Below are 16,275 nucleotides of genomic sequence, written 5' to 3' on the forward strand. Positions count from 1 at the left end.
CCGTCACCATGAATAAAGATTTAAAGCAAAAAAAAGAGGAACTTTAATACCCAGCGCCTTTCAATATCATTATGCAGCTGAACTCAATGAGCCAACCTATTCTCTTGAATGCTAGAAAAGAGGCATGCAAGAGAGTACTAAAACACATGTACTTTATCCAAGTGCGTGCGATACTGTGTCAAGCATTAAACACCAGTATTGAAAAAAAAATCTATTTCAACAACAGAGTGTTATTTCACACGTCTATATAGTCATTCAGATTAATACTAGTAGTTGAGAGTGCCATTTTATGTGAGTGAATACTTCAATATGTATCTCACTTCCGTAGTGTCCTGTCCCATACGCAAGGGCGAAAAGGTCACGAGTATTAAATATTCAAGCAGATGTTGGTGGCGAGATCACAACATTCTCTGCCCGGTACCATTTTAAATCAATTCTAGCCGAGTACATTCTATTTTCTGATTCCAAACATCCTATTTCTAGATGTTTGATAGTTATCTGATCGAACGACCAGTTGACAAGGTCACGAGCACCGTTTCCGGTCTGAGTGTCCTGGGACCGAGAGGGGTGACGTCATGAGGGAAACGCGAACGGGACAAATCAGACGATAGGAAATGGCGATATCCCGAGCCGGACGGCGGCCCAAAGAAGCCCCCGACTCTTCCCACTGCCGCTGTTACAGGCGATGGCAGCTTCCTCTACGACTTGCCAGGATCAACTCAGCTGCTTTTTAGACTCTACAGGTTTCTAGAAATACCGTCTAGGCGAGGGAGGGAGGAAAAACTGGAAAGTTTCCAAGATGAATTCAGGTGAGCGTCAGTCCGCCCCCCTCCCCTTTCCATGTCATGACTTCTGTTGTGTATGTCACTTTTCTTATCTTCCAAACGGCGAGGTACGAATTGTTTGACAGCTGTCAGGGGTTGCCCCGATTTAAATATCCCTCCAAGCTCGTCAGGTGGTCATCTTCCCTTTATCCGGCCTTCTGTCAACATTTGTAGAAGGTCTCTGCCCCAAATTTATACCCGGGCATAAACTTTGCACTCCACAGTAGTTTGTCCGTGAATTATTAACGCACCCCCGTGGTCAGGCGAATTCCAAAGTACTAGGACGAGGAAGAGAGGACAGTTTGGATGGAAATGATATCCCTAAACTGACAGGTAATGTTGTGTCGTCTGCTCGTGCTCTGAGCTGAAGGCCTCACCTGCGGACGACGCTGTATCAGGTGTGTGCAGGTGAGTTATTGACACCTGCGGTACGACAAAGGATCACCTGTTGTTTGTAACACCTGTTGTTTTTCCCACGTTGTGTACGCAAAGGGGTGGAGCTGTGGTCAATTTTTGTTGTTCATAATGTGCATGTGTATGTTACAATAATACAGTTAGCAACCAAATGTACAAACAGTTTTCTTATAGTTATAACATTACATGTATTGGTCTTGGCTGTATTGCAGTCAGTTGGGAAAAGAATATAGTGAGAGAAAGTTTGCAAGTTGCAGAGATCCAAGTCTGCATCCCAAGGTCAAATGTTACATTTTTCTATCTCAACATCTGCTTGGAAATTATTGTGGGCAGCCCAGGAGTGGTGTAAAAGAAAGCTGATTCTGCAAATCAAACCTATTTTGGCTGACCAGAAGACTTTCACCTAGCTAATCTGCTGCCCCAAGAAAAACATGCATATGTTTGTATGACTGAGCAATTCTTCAAGATAATAATACTTCCTTTATCTCCGTGATTATTACGTGTTGACATTTTTATCTTGCAGACTATATGTTATTTATAAGGAATCTGATGATGTGTACTGCCTAGTCTGTAACTTCATGTAAAATGAGTCATGCCAGCTTGTTAACTTATCACGCATGAAGGACAATTAAGTGGGTTCTACATGCACCTCAGGTCGCCAATAGCCGGAAGTTAGAATGTTGATTATGCATGGAAATAGCACTAGCATGCCAATGTAATGCCAGGGGTAGGCCTAGGATCCGGAATTCCAGTTTTGTTAGAAGACACACAAAAACATAAATTGTTTTTACTGCATACAACACTCATACTTCATACAGTAGCTCCTCCCCCAAAGAACATTCAGTTAGTACTGGTACTAGTAGTACTGTTTGAAATTAATGTTCTTGTTATAGCTGAGCTACATGTATGATTTTACAAACCTTTCATGCATAGTCATTTTGTAAGTATACTACTCAAGCTTATAAGACGTATAGTATGTAGGTATTACTATTCAGAATGATATTACAAAAAACAATATACTGGTAAGTCTACTGTTTGCCATGGCATTTAATTTATTTTAATTGTAATTTGATTGTATGTATTAATATTGCAAAAAATTCAGAAACAGAATTTGATCATGGCTGAATATTGGGCTCACGCCAGCTGGACTTGACTTCCTGACTAGCACACCCCTAGGGGGGCATTCTTGCTCACATGAGACTGGTGCTTTAGTGTGAGATGTGTTATGGTTCAGTTTAACATCATATTTTCATACAGTATTGGTTCTCGGATGATATGAGGCGATGCTTATTCAACATATATGGTAATCAAATAAAACACAGACATTTCTTTTTATAGCTTATCAAATATTCATTCAGCTTTACATCCTGTTTGAAGACTTGTATCACAAATTGGTAGGCAAGAATATCAATACTTGCTTTTGGGAGAGATATGATGTATTTGCACATATGTATTAGACAAATCAATTATGATCTGTGCATGTATGGCAACAGCTTGTATCCCGAACATGGAATTAAGCCTGGATAAATTAGACCCAAAAATGAAGTCAAGATGTTAGAAATCACTCTACTTATACTACATTACAATGAATGGTACTAGTAGTTTCCCTATTATAGTTTTGGGGACTTGGTTGAGTGAGTTACAGACAAACAAAGTAGCCTCTATTTGCCCTGCAGATATGCTGGATTCCAAGGCTGATTAACGGATTCCTGTTTCGGAGCCAAAACTAACCTGTAGCGAATTGAAACCAGTTACCTTTCATAACTTCACAGTCCATACCCTTCAAAAATAAGCACTGTGGTTAGTACACCAGAATATGTACATGTCAACACTTCTTATGTTTCTCTTCTGCCAAATGTTCACTCTATTTCCATTGGGCAAAGGCTGGTTCTTTGAGTAGGGTGACCTACAAATGTAGTCTTGCTTCAGATTGTCATAAGATACAGTTACATTTTGCCTCATTGCCAGAAGTAAATAGGTAAATTCAGCAAGTAAATGTGAATGACCTCTTAAGGAATGTGTGAACCATGTCTAACAACATTTCGCCAGATAGAATTACCAATTTGGAGAAAGCTTTTGAATGCTGGAAACAAAAGCTCCAGGCTTTGTGACAGCTTGTACTTGAAAGCGTTGTTTTTGTTTTCTCGTATCACCTGCAACAAATGCATGGCAAGCCAAGCCTAAAAAGGTGTGTCTATAAATTGATATTGTCATGACTGTTAGTAATGTTACCATAGCTGTTGCTCAAGATCGATGACTTGTGGAAGATGACGAATCTGCACAAAATCAGCTAAATGCCGTCAGTTGACATCATAGTTAAACTCTGTTATCTGTCTCCTTACCTCCAGGGTTTACAATACAGGTATGTACATAATCTGTTTTAAAATGGCTTTCAAGAAGAGTCTACCTAATGACTACCTAAAACCATCCATGCTGCATTGACTTGGGAGCCATGTAATGTAAACAGACAATCATCATTGATATGTTTTCCTTGATTTCCTGCAGGTGTTTCCCCTAGAAGGCCGCCCCTGGCTCCCAAACCTCAGGTACCCAAGAAGCCTGCAGTGGCAGCTGTCAAACCACAGCCTCATCCAAAACCTGCACCTGTCACTGCCATCTCTACAAAACCAGATGGGACCACATCTACACACTCTCTACACAAACAAGCTGAGGTTGTGAAAAGCACAGCTGCTGAAGAAAGGTCTGCGCCTACTAAAATCCCTGAGAAATCTACAGAATCACCAGACTCAATTGTCGACCAAGTGAAGAGACCAGAAGCTGCACAAAATGGTAAAGAAGCATCCAGTGTGAACTCGGGCCAGCAGAAAGTTAGTCCAACTGATGAACCAATCACTATTTCCTCTACATCAACAGAATGTGTGACAGACTCTGACAGAATACAAACTTCAGCCACAGAACAGCAACCCCTGTCCCCAACAAAAATGTCTCAGCCCCCAGTTCCTAAACCAAGAAGAATATCCAGTGAGCTTCCTGTAGGTGCCAGTCAGGGTAACAGTGAGGAGGAAAACAATGCTGAAGCAGCACTCCAACTACTTGAGAATGCCATAGATAAATGGGAGGCAGGCCTTCCCAGGGAAACAGAGGAGGAAGAGGATGATGGAGGGGTTTTGGAATCCGAGGACAAAGATAAAGTGGATCAGGTTATGAACACAAAAACAGCAGAAGTTGGTGACCCAGGAGAAACTTGTGAGTCACCCAAGGACACGGTTACACATGGGGACGTTACAGGCTCTGTAGCAGACAAAAGTCAAGGTTGTCTGGGTGCCGATGTTGCAAATTTTTCAGTCGAGGATGTAACAAGTGCTTCCAGTGGTCAACAACAGGAGCAGGGGGAAAACGTGAATTCTAGTGAAGAGAAACAACTTGACAGTGAGGTTGCTAACAGAACTGTAGAACCCTCACAATCTGAGGGTCATGACCAAGAAAATGCGGAACTCGTACCCCCTCCAAGAAAGAAAAAAAGTAAATTTGTATCTCCAACTAAACCGCCTCCCCCTCCTCCACCAAGCCAAAAGCCATCAGTGGTAGTAAATGAGGCCTCGTCTCCAAGAAATCTCACTTTCGTTTCAGGGTCATCATTAGGTGATCATGAGAATCAAATACATGAGGCAGTAACATCAAAGAAGGAAGGACATCATATGTTTTCTCCTCAAAATGGTGGTGACTTGAAGGCAAACATAAGACGTAGGCTGAACAAACCAGCAGCTCCACCCTGTCCCCTGAAGAGGAGAAGTCGCTCCCTCAACAGTCTTCTTGATAAAGCTGATGCAGAGAAATTATTCCACAGTGATTCTACAGATAACTTGTCACCCTTGGACAGAGGCCCTCCTCCTGCCGTACCTTACAAGCCACAAAGGCTACGCAGTGTTGACACACCTAACGCAAGTCCAGCTCGTACTACGTTGATAGCTAGAAGTAGGTCTTTTGACTCCTTAGATGATGTGACTCCAACTAGATCAGACTTCAAGAAAAGAGTACAAGAGAGACCAAGACCAGTCCCTGCTCCAAGGAGATCTGTTAAGGCTGTAGATGTAGTTAAGGAGGAAGGAGACAAGGGAAAAGAAACTGCCGATGTCAAACCTAAGGAGAGAGAAGGCAGCAGAATGGTGAAACCACCAAGAAGGCCTCCTCCTCCTCCATTTCTCAAACAGAAGGCAGTTTCTGCAGGTAATGTGTTACACTCCAGTACACTTGACCAAAGTAAGCCACTGGAAAGTGTACCATCAGATCCAACGCCACCAAAGCCTGCAGTGCAGAAAAGCACCTCTGTTGACTCCATGTCAGATAGAATGCATCCTTCACCTGTAGGTAGGACAAAGTCTGCACCTAAGAGACCTGAAAGCTCCTCGGAAGAAGTCTTTCTTCCAAATTCAGAGCTTGATAGCTCACCTGTTCCAGGCACTGCCAAGAAGGGGCCTAAGAAAACTCACTTTTCTTCAACAATAGCTTCAGGAATAAGGAGTTTCTTTGAGAAGTCTCCCAACAAAAGTAAGGATGCTGACAGCAAGAGGACAGATAAACCTGTCTTGCACATTCCTCCCCCACCCGAGACTTCTCCCGAAGATGAGGAGCACACAGACAAAGAAAAAGGTACACATGTAGGATCGCCAGCCATAAAGCCAGCTAGACCAAGCAGGAAAGCTCCCGCTCCACCTAGACCTCCACCATTTGTAGCATCAACTTCAGCTGAGACACCTGAAACTGGTATCACAACTCCTGCAGCTCCTTCTGAAAGCACATCTGAAGATAAGTCTCCTTCGAAGGAAAGATTGTCATCATCAGGTGGTAGCATGCCTGACGAAAAGTCTTCTTCGAAAGAGAGATCACCGTCACTGCCAGCGCCATTTGAAAACCTGAAGGAAAAGCTAACAATGAAGAAAAGCAGCCCAAACCCAGACAGCACACTATCATCAGAGCCAAAGAGGGACAGCTTCATCAAAAGAAAGCTCAGTCGTAGCAAGAGCAAGGGAGAAGAGGACAGGAAGAAAGTGGTACCCAAGTCCACATTCTACATCCCTCCTCCCACAGAAGAAACATCTTCAGAGGCAAATACACAGTCGAGTCCCTCTCAGCATCGGATACCCCCTCCAACCTCCCCACCTCCCAAACCACCTTCTGCAACACTAAAACCTACTATGCCCAAAACACCATCTCAACCAACCCCTCCAGAAAATAACTCAAAAGAAAGCAGTGCAAGAAATAGTAGAGGAAGTTATGTAGATATGAACATCAGTGGCGGTAGTGCTGAAGATATCGGGCCTGACGTGGATGCAGAATACATGGACATGGACACAAGTGTGAAAGCGAACAGTGGGGAAAATCTCTACCAGAACCAGGCTGACAGCACAGACAACTTGTACATGAACCAGGAAGGTGATCTGTACAAGAATGAAACTGCTGGGGACAGGGATGACACATCAGAGAGTGATGCATATGAAGAAATGGGTGCTGCCTCTTCCAAAAGGGAGGAAAAACAAGAAAACAAGATGAAGAAGATCACTACTACTCCATGCCTAAGGAAAGACCAGAGGAACAAGATGTGAAGACTGACCACACGTATGACTACGCAGACCCCCAGCATACTGATGACAGTAGTGACTATGCTGAACCAGAGCCTTACGCGAACCCTACCATCCCCAAAGTGGATGACCACGAGTACCATGAACCTGTAATCCCTGCAGTTAAAATGCCTCAAAAAGACAAGACGACTCACTACTATTCCCCTGTTGCCGACGACATAAAGACTGAAACAAAAACTGCTCCTAAGAAAACCAGACCACCAAGACCACCCCCTCCCAAGCCCACTACAAGCCCTTCTCCACTGAGACTATCAGCTACACCCCCACCCAAGCCCCCCAGGTCACCAGGATGTGTGGGCATTCCTGAGGACCGCCCACCAGCGCCCCTGCCAAGAAAAGATTCAGAAACTATTAGCCCAGAGGATGACCAGACGGTGGGCACTGACCAGGTATGTCTCTTCATATGAATTTCTTTCACAAACTTTAAGATGTGTTTTGAATAATTAGGTAGAGGGCCTTCTAGATATTGCTGCCAGATAAAAATTTTTACTAACCTATCTCGAGCTCATGATTAAGTTTGTGAAGACTTACCTTTCATATTTCATGTATGTACAACTGTCCCTCAATTACAACATTTGCACACCTCAACATTCATTCACAATTGTACAGCTTTCCTCTAGTTGCTCGACTACTTACAGTTCAAGTTACTACTTCTAATTTTAAGTGTCTACATCATGTATTACTTATCAATGTCTTTGTGTTTGGGCTGATCCATTTTGTGTCTCTGGTCCTCAGGCCAGGCTATCAGGTGTGAGTGAGGCCAGTTCCAACTCAGAAGAGTCTGGGTCAGCAGAGGCCAGGGAGGAGGCTGACAGCTCTGAGGAGGAGGAGGAAGACTCGTCTTCAGATGAGGAGGAAGGGCAGGATGAAGGGAGCAAGGCAGACATAGTAAGGCTGTTTGGTACTGTTGGAGGGAGGTGTGATGGGTGGTCTATAAGGTATGCATGCTTCTGACTCAGACGTAGACAGTTAACATTAAACACAACTGCAAGAAAGCTAACCTGTGTTGGAGTGTAGCATACACTCACCTCAAGGTACAACGGAACTTGTCCCTTACTAGTCCTATGTCTTGACTTTGAAAGTGTCACTGTTGACTGTCCATCTAAACTGATCTCTACCTTCCTCCTCTCTCTCTATCAAAGCAGGTCCAGTCTTCTCACTCACCTCTCCCTATGGCCTCAGCCAGCCCCTCAGGAAAAGTCACCCCCTCCAGACCAAGTAGGCCTGCCCCGCCACCACCGCCTCTGTCCGCACGGAGGTCTCGAACTCTTTCTCCCTACGGTCGCGGAGCGGTCGAGGGGGCGCGGGAAAGGTCATTGACCCTGCCGTCGTCCAGTCGCGACATGGAAGAGAGGCAGGAGGCACTTATGCGTAGGAGGGAGAAATCTAGGCTTAAGGCAGAGAAACAGGATTGGATTGAGAAATGGGTGATGAAACTGTAAAAGGATTTGATTAAAACACCCTCTTTTTAGGAAATCCATAGGTACACACCTACTATAAACATTATAAAACTCCTATCATCAACTATGAGATCAAAATGGAAGATTATTGTTGCAACACTTATGGAGAGGTGAAGTGTATGTTGTCCCTTATATTTAATGAACAAGGAAATACTAAGAGCTTGCCTACTGGGATGCGTACCTGGGTAAATAGAGTTGTTATTTTAAGAGTCATGTCATGTAAGATGCTCCAAGCAGATATGAAGGCTCCATTTTGATACCTTCACAAATGTCACTTTACATACAAGGACAAATATGCTCAGGAAAGCATTGTTGATAAAGATGCATCAGTGTTGCAGTCAAGTTGTGACCACTTTTGCCTGGTGACATGTTCTTATAACTGTTGTATCTATAGATATATTGTATTTATTCTATATGTACATAGGACCAAGCCATGATATTATATATTCTTGCCTTAACCTTTTTGATACATTGACCTGCAATATGATAAGTAACCAAAACTACTCTATACGAGTTTCAGTAGACTCTGTCAATGATAGAGTGAAATGTATGTTGATTCAATTTGATGTATTGTCTATTATAATTTCAATTGCAAAGAGGTTAACCAATAGTGCAATATGGTAACACATAGTACACTGAGAAAATCTTTGGTATGCTACAATTAACAAAAGAAAACCTAACCAAGTATTTGCTTGTAAGGAGGGTGTATAAAGCATAACCAAATTGTATATTTTAGAAGTAGGTGCCTAACTGCCTCCTAGCAAAGGTGCGGCCTGCCTCCCTTCTTGTGCTTATTCCCTAAGTCTGGCCTTTTTGTACTAATTTTCAGACTTTGGTTTGTTTGTGTTTTCAGGCATTTTTGTGCTGGTGGTGGAATGCTACTCCTGATTGATGACTTAAAAACCAATCTGATCATTTCCATAGATTTCAATTTTAATTTTACTCCTCCTCCCCTTTAGTTATCATATTTACCTTTAGTGCTTTTGTAATATGTAATAACTATGGATTTGAAATTTAGAAGACGCAGGATTTAGATAGTCTACAGCTTAACATTTGTAGAAATCCTTGATTTGTCTAAAACTGTCCTTAATGTTAATTAGCAAATCATGTACTTAATTTGATGGCACATTAATGTGAAGTATTGGATATATATCGGATTCCTCACTTTCCTGTCATGATTTTAAATCTTCTGTGTCAGTCAACGATGCTTTGCTCTTCAAGTGTTTTTCTAAATCTTCACTTGTTCCTACATTTTGTTAATCTGAATGATCTTGAACAGTACATTAACGGATGTGATTTACAATCTATCAGTAATAAATGATTCTTGACTTTGTATGAATATGTTGGCTCTTTACTGTTTTACTGTTTGTCCATGTCTTTACTTCCTGTGATTCCTTTTCTGTGGCTTTGTAAGATTCAAACTGAAAAATCACCATGTCTTGACATACATTTACATGAAATTTTCCCTTTTAAGGTGAGACTACTAGTAATACAGCACTCTCTCCAGCTCTAAATTGGTTGGGTGTTTGGAGAATATCAGCCCAGGCCTCCAGGGTAGCCAAATCATTGTACTTAATTTTTTTAGGCTAATGGACTCTACAGTTCTTAAGCCAGGGTACTGCTATTTTGGCTACTTGTCCTTTCATCTTGGTTCTAAAAGACAGGACAGAGTGGGCAAGTTTGAAAGCATGTGAAGCCTCTAATATTTGCTAGTTCAGAATAACCTCTGTTCACTTTCAGCCGCCAGCACTGAAGGGGGACAAGGCTTTCTACATTGCCCATGAGATCATGTCATCAGAAGAAGTGTGAGTATACTGACTTGGTTTTTAGATGATTTTCCGAATACATTCCAGAACAAAGTTGGAAAACTCTTTTTCCCAGCCTTAACATTTTCATTCATAATTTTCAAATATTCTTAAGGAAGTCTGGTTGTTTTATGAAGAGTTCTGAAAAAGATCACTTTTCTCCTTGCAGGTTTGTGGATGTTTTAAAGCTCTTGAATGAGGTAAGCATGTAATCCAACACTTCACAACAAAAATATTTGTCCTGTCCTTGGTGCTGAACAACAATCACATGGGTAAAAGACATTGGTAGATTTGGTATAGTATATATCAGTCAGATTGTACACATTACAAGTGACTACCACTACAAAAGTTGGTCATTGTGGCAAGTTTTTTGTGGTCACTCAGATAAGTTTTTCCCATTGACACAAATGTAGGTGGTAACAATTTAGTACATGTTTGACGTGTTGTTTTCCACCCCAGGACTTCAGAGCAGTAGTGGCTGCAGCAGGTGAGGCGTCGGGTCAGGCCATAATTGACGAGGCCAGCATGACCCAGATTCTGCTCTACCTTCCACAACTTCAGCAGTTCAACGAAAGTCTTCTCAAGGACTTCAAGGATAGAGTGGCAAACTGGTACAGAACACACTCACGTGGTCTCTTATGTTCATTTCAATCCAAAGGTTTTCATGATGGCATCATAGTAGCCTACCATACTGGTGCACCTATATGTAGTAGACATGTAATCAGATTTCATTGAATGTTTTAGTGCTGTTGCTTACCTGTAGTTTGTTGTAGGCCCTTAATCTTCGACAGTGAAGTCAAGCCAAGAAAAAGAGTTTGTTTTAGCATATAACATTTTCTTCCTTACCAACTCGTACAGGGAGCAGGATCCACGTATTGCAGATGTGATAGTGAAGAAGGGTCCGTACCTGAAGCTGTACACCACCTACATCAAGGACTTTGAGAAGTCCACCTCTGCCCTGGACGAGGCCTGTAGACGTCTGCCCAAATTTGCTGCAACTGTCAAGGAATTCCAGGTAAAGCCACACCAATTCTATTTCTTGGTTCTCTGAACTCCCACTTCATTGTAATACAGGTGTTTTTACATGTATTGAATATGCACTTGAATTTGCTATTCAACACATTGAGAGAAACCTTGGAATAGAAAATGATAGAGCATATCGAAATATTCCAGATGAGCCCCAGATGTGCAAACCTGGCAGTGAAACACTACATGCTGAAGCCCGTCCAGAGGATCCCTCAGTACAAGCTGCTCCTGGATGGTAACTCTACATTATCATTTCTTATTACTTCAAAGTAGTCAGGGACCCCACGTCTGAACCAAGAGGTTATGAGTTTGAATCCCTGCTGTTGTTGCATGTTGCTGAAAAGGGTCATAGTCATTAGGAAAGGGCATTAGGAGTTAGGACATACTTCACTGTTCAAGTTATTTGTTGAAAGAGAGCTATAGGCAACTTTATCCAGTACAATGAACCTTGTAATACTTTATAAAGCATCTGTCTTCTCTGTTAAGCTAAACTGGTGCAATATCACTTTCACACCACAATTTTTTAAAAAGTTTAAGTATGATAATTACTCAAGCACATTGAAGAACCCATGAAACTTGAAGGTAAGAGTTGGGAACTGTTTTTTTTTTCAGATTATCTCAAGCACTTGACAGAAGAGTCTCCTGACTACAAGGATACAAAAGGTAGGATTTCTGTAATTCTTTGATGTGTACTTTATTAATAAAAATCAGGTGCATTTATTCATCAAGTTTTGTTGATTTGCATTATTTTGCATCTTTGATCGAGAACCCTGAATAATAATCTATAGTCTTAACACATGCCATACAAATGCATACCAGTATTTTGACCAGACTTTTTTCTTTATTCCAGTGGCCTTATCCATAGTTAGTGAGGTAGCTGACCATGCTAATGAAGGCATGAAACAAGGGGTGAGTTTAACACACTGACAACAAGGGAATTGAAATATGAAAGAAAGCATTCATTGCATGTGGCAGATATGTTGATTATATTATCAATTTTGAAAGTCATTTTGTGTCATGTACAATTTGTACTTGAAACAATGTAGGATCAGATTTTGTCAGTTAGATTTTAGCGCTTTGCACTCTGGTACAGTACACATATTCAATCATATCCCCCATGCAGGACAACTTTGAGAAGCTGCTCCGGATCCAGCACAGCCTGATTGGCCAGCATGAGATCGTCAAGCCAGGCAGGGTAAGATGGTTTTACTATTCATCTCATTCATCAACTACACAATGTGTCATGTACATTATACTAGTAATTTGTTGTAGGTTTTGGTTGTCTGCAGTCATAACTTCATAAGACTTGACATGTCTTGCTTGGACTAAGAAGTTAAAGAAGAAAAATGTTGCTCACACCCATCTGTTCCCATAGAAACTGCTGAAGGAAGGGATGCTGAAGAAACTGTCCAGGAAGGAGATGCAGCCAAGGATGTTCTTTCTGGTATGTCCTTTATCAACCAGTATGGAAACAAGTCAGTTTACATGGTGCACATCCACTAACCTTCCAACTAGTCCACCTTGTTCCATCGTTGCATGATTGGTTAATGGCCTTTTTATATATTGAGTTATATGATTTTTTTTTAAATTTTGCCACAGATGAGCGATGCCCTACTGTACTGTACTCCCATCCAAGGTGGAATGTACAAACTGAACAACATGCTGCAGCTGGCAGGCATGAAGGTGATGAAACCTGTGCAGGACTTCCTCAATGAGCTCAGCATCATCAGTGTGCAGAGGTCCTTCACTCTATCAGCTAGGTAAGTACTGCTTCTTCATCTATCACCTGGTGTAAGAAATGTTCCTCTTATGTGACAGTTCATTAAATGCTCTGGGTAACAGATTGTTGTAAGTTGAGCGGCTGTGGGGAATCCTTCACAAAAGGTGCAAATGAGAGATATAAATGAAAGGTTTCCTGTGGTGTTGCTACTAGTAACCACTCCTGTTTTAAGCTTTTCTGAGCAGAGCAATGATTGGATAAATGACATCCAACTACAAGCCTTCTGAAAAACTATGCGGTAAATAGGCTTAAGTCATACCAAGCCATGTGAATGATGGATTCATACCACTGAAACATCATTGTCTTCTTATTGGACTCTTCACTTTCTCCCCTCATTGGTCCCAGCTCTCCTGAGGAGAGAGATGATTGGATGCAGGCCCTGACTGATGCCATCCGAGACAACGCTGCCAAGAGGAGCACCTTTGATGAGTTTGTGAGACATGTAGATGCTGTGGTAAGTATTACCCCTCATCTACATGTGCAAAATTCAATCATGAGTTTTACAGAATTGACTGCAGTAATGCACTCAGTCTTCAGTACATGTATATCCTTCTTCATTCCTCTTCAGCCCGGAGACAAGTCCAACTCCCTGGTGCTGGGGTACAAGGCTCCAGTGTGGATCCCTGACTCCAGGGTGACCATGTGTATGGGCTGTACCTGTGACTTTACTGTCACCTGGAGGAGACATCACTGCAGGGCTTGTGGAAAGGTTGGCTGTCTATAAGATCTGTAGAGCTACACATCAAGTGAATGTAACTTACAGTGGTTGCTTCAGTATTTGAATCTATCATTTCCTGCAACTTACTATGCTGTTTTTTTTTTTTCAATATTAAAGTCAAAATTCCAGTGTTAGGCATTTGAAAATTTGTGTACACAATGCTTTATTTCACAGGTCTGTCTAGTCAGTTGTGTACATGGTCCATTGGCTGATTGATTGGTTGTTGATTGCAGGTTGTCTGTGGCACCTGTTCAGCTAACCGGGCTCCGCTGCAGTACCTGGACTACAAGGCAGTCAGGGTCTGCGAAGAGTGCTACGAAACTCTCTCCAAAGGTAAACCTCCATTTGTTATATCTCTCCATTGCTGCAAGGAAGTTTTTCTTTTTTATAATAGCACTAATCTGGTTTAGTTTGACTCTAGCAAACATTGACTCACTCTAGCAAACCAATGTTTGCTGAATACATTTAGTTGTTGTTCTTGATGTGCAATGGACTTACTTGCCACTGAGAAAAGACAAAGACTTGCAACAGACCAACCCTGACAAACGTTTCTCCCTGTCTTTGATTGCCTAGAGTTTCAGGCTCATGATGACGGAAGCAGTGCAGCTGGCAGTCCTGAGAAAACAAGTGCAGACAAGCAGAGGGGAGGGTTTAGGTTGAGTCGAGCAACAATCCAAGCCCGCTTCAAGAGCTTCAAGAAAACAGCAAGAAAAGCAAAGAAGTCCATCCCATCTGTGTTGAAAGAGGTGAATATATGTACATGTATATATGGATGTTAATAGCCACTCAGCATATTTATCACACCACTAAGTGAATAAACGAAAAAATAGATAGGTGAAGAAACAAACATTAAATTGTGATGTAGGTTTGGATCCAGGTATTACCATTGTGAAATGGAAAATTGCAAAGAGAGGTTTCTCGCCATCTGTCCACATCCATATAGTACATCAAAATGTGTCATTATTTTCCTGCCTCCAGGTTTTCCTTCTTTGGTGATGTTTTATTTGAAAAACATGCATAGATTTTATTCAAGTGAGAGCTAACAACCTGAACATGAGCAAAGGAAGACAAAAAGAGGGGGGAAAGCTGTGATTTTTCCTCTGTTCCCTGACCATAAGCTGTATTTTCCAGGTGACAGCCAACAATGTGAACTCAGACATGAGTGGTTACCTGCAGAGGAAGACAAAGCGTGAGGGCTGGAGGAAGCTGTGGTTTGTGCTGAAAGACAAGGTCCTGTACACCTACAAGGCCAGCGAGGACGTGGCTGCGCTAGAGAGCCTTCCTCTCCTGGGCTTCACCGTCACCACATTCACAGAGGTACGCATTAAATGTATTTTCTTCAGAAAATGAAGTAGAGAACAAGTAAATGATTGTAAGCTACATAAAAAGGCAAGTGTTCTATTCTGTGGGATTTACAGTTTTTTCAATCTCTTTCTCACCACCCCTCCCTCCAGGCCCAAGAAGACACCCCCCCAGACCAGATCTTCAAGTTGGCCCACCAGGGTCGTCCTGATGTCTACTTCCGCACTGATGACAAGGCAGCCAGTAAGAAGTGAGAAACCTTCTTTATTTGCAAAGTCAATTCCAAGATGTAACAAAGTCACTGTTTTCTCCATATCTACATGTAAGGTTAGCTTCATCTGTTGGTCTGAAATATATGTATGCTGGACAGACCAGATGATCTCCTTTATTTGAAAAACAAGATGGAAGAAACAAAGTCTGAGTTTGTTCCTTATATGTACATGTAAATTTTGAGAAATGTTCTTTCTGTTGTGCTTACATAGTACTACATATATGTTGGGCAGACCAGAAAGGCTAGTGGGAGGGAAGCTTAAGAAAAAATGTGCTGCACAAACTATCAAACAAAAATTATTTTTTTGCACAAATTCTTCTTTCTTGTATTATTAGAGTATTAAATTCTAGATATTTGATTGGAATGATACAACCTGAGATATTATCATAATATGGTACATGCCCCTAGTTAAATGTAGAACAGTTTCTCTCTAACACATTTCTTCAATTTGCTAATACAGAACATCCCAAAAACTCCATCTGTAATGCTCTGGTCTATGAGTTTGTTTGAAAGGTGTACATCACCAATGATATCAACCTCAATACACACTTCCTAACACAGTACAGTCACATCACATCCATAAAATGTTAAGTCCTAATCAAAAACAATTATTGTAATAAAGACTAGCACACACAGATTGCAATGCATCTAAAGTTATTATTTCAAAAAAGAAATTGGATCATGCATTCATACAGGGTACAATTACTGTAGTCTTTTATGGTTCTTTACTAATTAATGAAAATAACAAAGGCACTGGTAATGTATATTCCCTGAAATCAGATAAGAAACAGCAGTTGTGACTAATCCATTTTCATGTTGACACACCATGAAAATATGTCATTACCTAGAACAATCAGACATACTGTAGAAAAGAAGCAAAACTGATGATTAATTGCAACTGTTACAGTTATTTCTTTGTTTTTACAGGTGGGTGGCTGCCATGATGAATGCTACTGTGTTGTAACACTCTACAGCATTGAAAATACAGAAAAGATTATTGTAAAATGATTTTAGCTTACCATTACTATATAATAGGTTAATGTTGGAATTACCGGTAAGTAAATATTTGCAGAGC

General features: G+C 41.4%; 2 protein-coding genes across 2 annotated transcripts; both read left to right on the plus strand.

The window, feature by feature from the left end:
- Window positions 1-799: 799 nt before the first annotated feature.
- LOC109476967 (proteoglycan 4-like) lies at window positions 800-6,749 on the plus strand. The gene is made up of 5 exons (XM_019777984.1): window positions 800-809; window positions 3,744-4,628; window positions 5,196-5,426; window positions 5,568-6,632; window positions 6,724-6,749. Exons 1-5 carry the CDS (start codon window positions 800-802, stop codon window positions 6,747-6,749), a joined length of 2,217 nt encoding a protein of 738 aa, XP_019633543.1.
- On the plus strand, window positions 6,362-16,224 carry LOC109477383 (FYVE, RhoGEF and PH domain-containing protein 6-like). The gene is made up of 19 exons (XM_019778624.1): window positions 6,362-7,227; window positions 7,574-7,726; window positions 10,039-10,103; window positions 10,273-10,303; window positions 10,563-10,714; window positions 10,962-11,118; window positions 11,277-11,364; window positions 11,742-11,792; window positions 11,980-12,038; window positions 12,253-12,324; window positions 12,505-12,573; window positions 12,729-12,889; window positions 13,255-13,363; window positions 13,478-13,618; window positions 13,861-13,960; window positions 14,201-14,373; window positions 14,759-14,944; window positions 15,082-15,179; window positions 16,128-16,224. Exons 1-19 carry the CDS (start codon window positions 6,769-6,771, stop codon window positions 16,162-16,164), a joined length of 2,361 nt encoding a protein of 786 aa, XP_019634183.1. The 5' UTR covers window positions 6,362-6,768; the 3' UTR covers window positions 16,165-16,224.
- The last annotated feature ends 51 nt before the right edge of the window (window positions 16,225-16,275 follow it).

Source organism: Branchiostoma belcheri, unplaced genomic scaffold (assembly GCF_001625305.1).
Source record: "Branchiostoma belcheri isolate BF01 breed outbred unplaced genomic scaffold, Haploidv18h27 scaffold4, whole genome shotgun sequence".
NCBI lineage: Eukaryota > Metazoa > Chordata > Leptocardii > Amphioxiformes > Branchiostomatidae > Branchiostoma > Branchiostoma belcheri.

What these genes read in the sequence shown, in the direction of transcription:
- LOC109477383 (XM_019778624.1), top strand. Translation starts at nt 6,769, where the DNA reads ATGCCTAAGGAAAGACCAGAGGAACAAGATGTGAAGACTGACCACACG. An exon ending in AGCCAAGGATGTTCTTTCTG is followed by an intron (nt 12,574 to 12,728) that starts GTATGTCCTTTA and finishes ATTTTGCCACAG; the next exon opens with ATGAGCGATGCCCTACTGTA. An exon ending in CCGTCACCACATTCACAGAG is followed by an intron (nt 14,945 to 15,081) that starts GTACGCATTAAA and finishes CCCTCCCTCCAG; the next exon opens with GCCCAAGAAGACACCCCCCC.
- LOC109476967 (XM_019777984.1), top strand. An exon ending in TGAAGAGAAACAACTTGACA is followed by an intron (nt 4,629 to 5,195) that starts GTGAGGTTGCTA and finishes TTGACTCCTTAG; the next exon opens with ATGATGTGACTCCAACTAGA. An exon ending in CTTGTACATGAACCAGGAAG is followed by an intron (nt 6,633 to 6,723) that starts GTGATCTGTACA and finishes CTCTTCCAAAAG; the next exon opens with GGAGGAAAAACAAGAAAACA.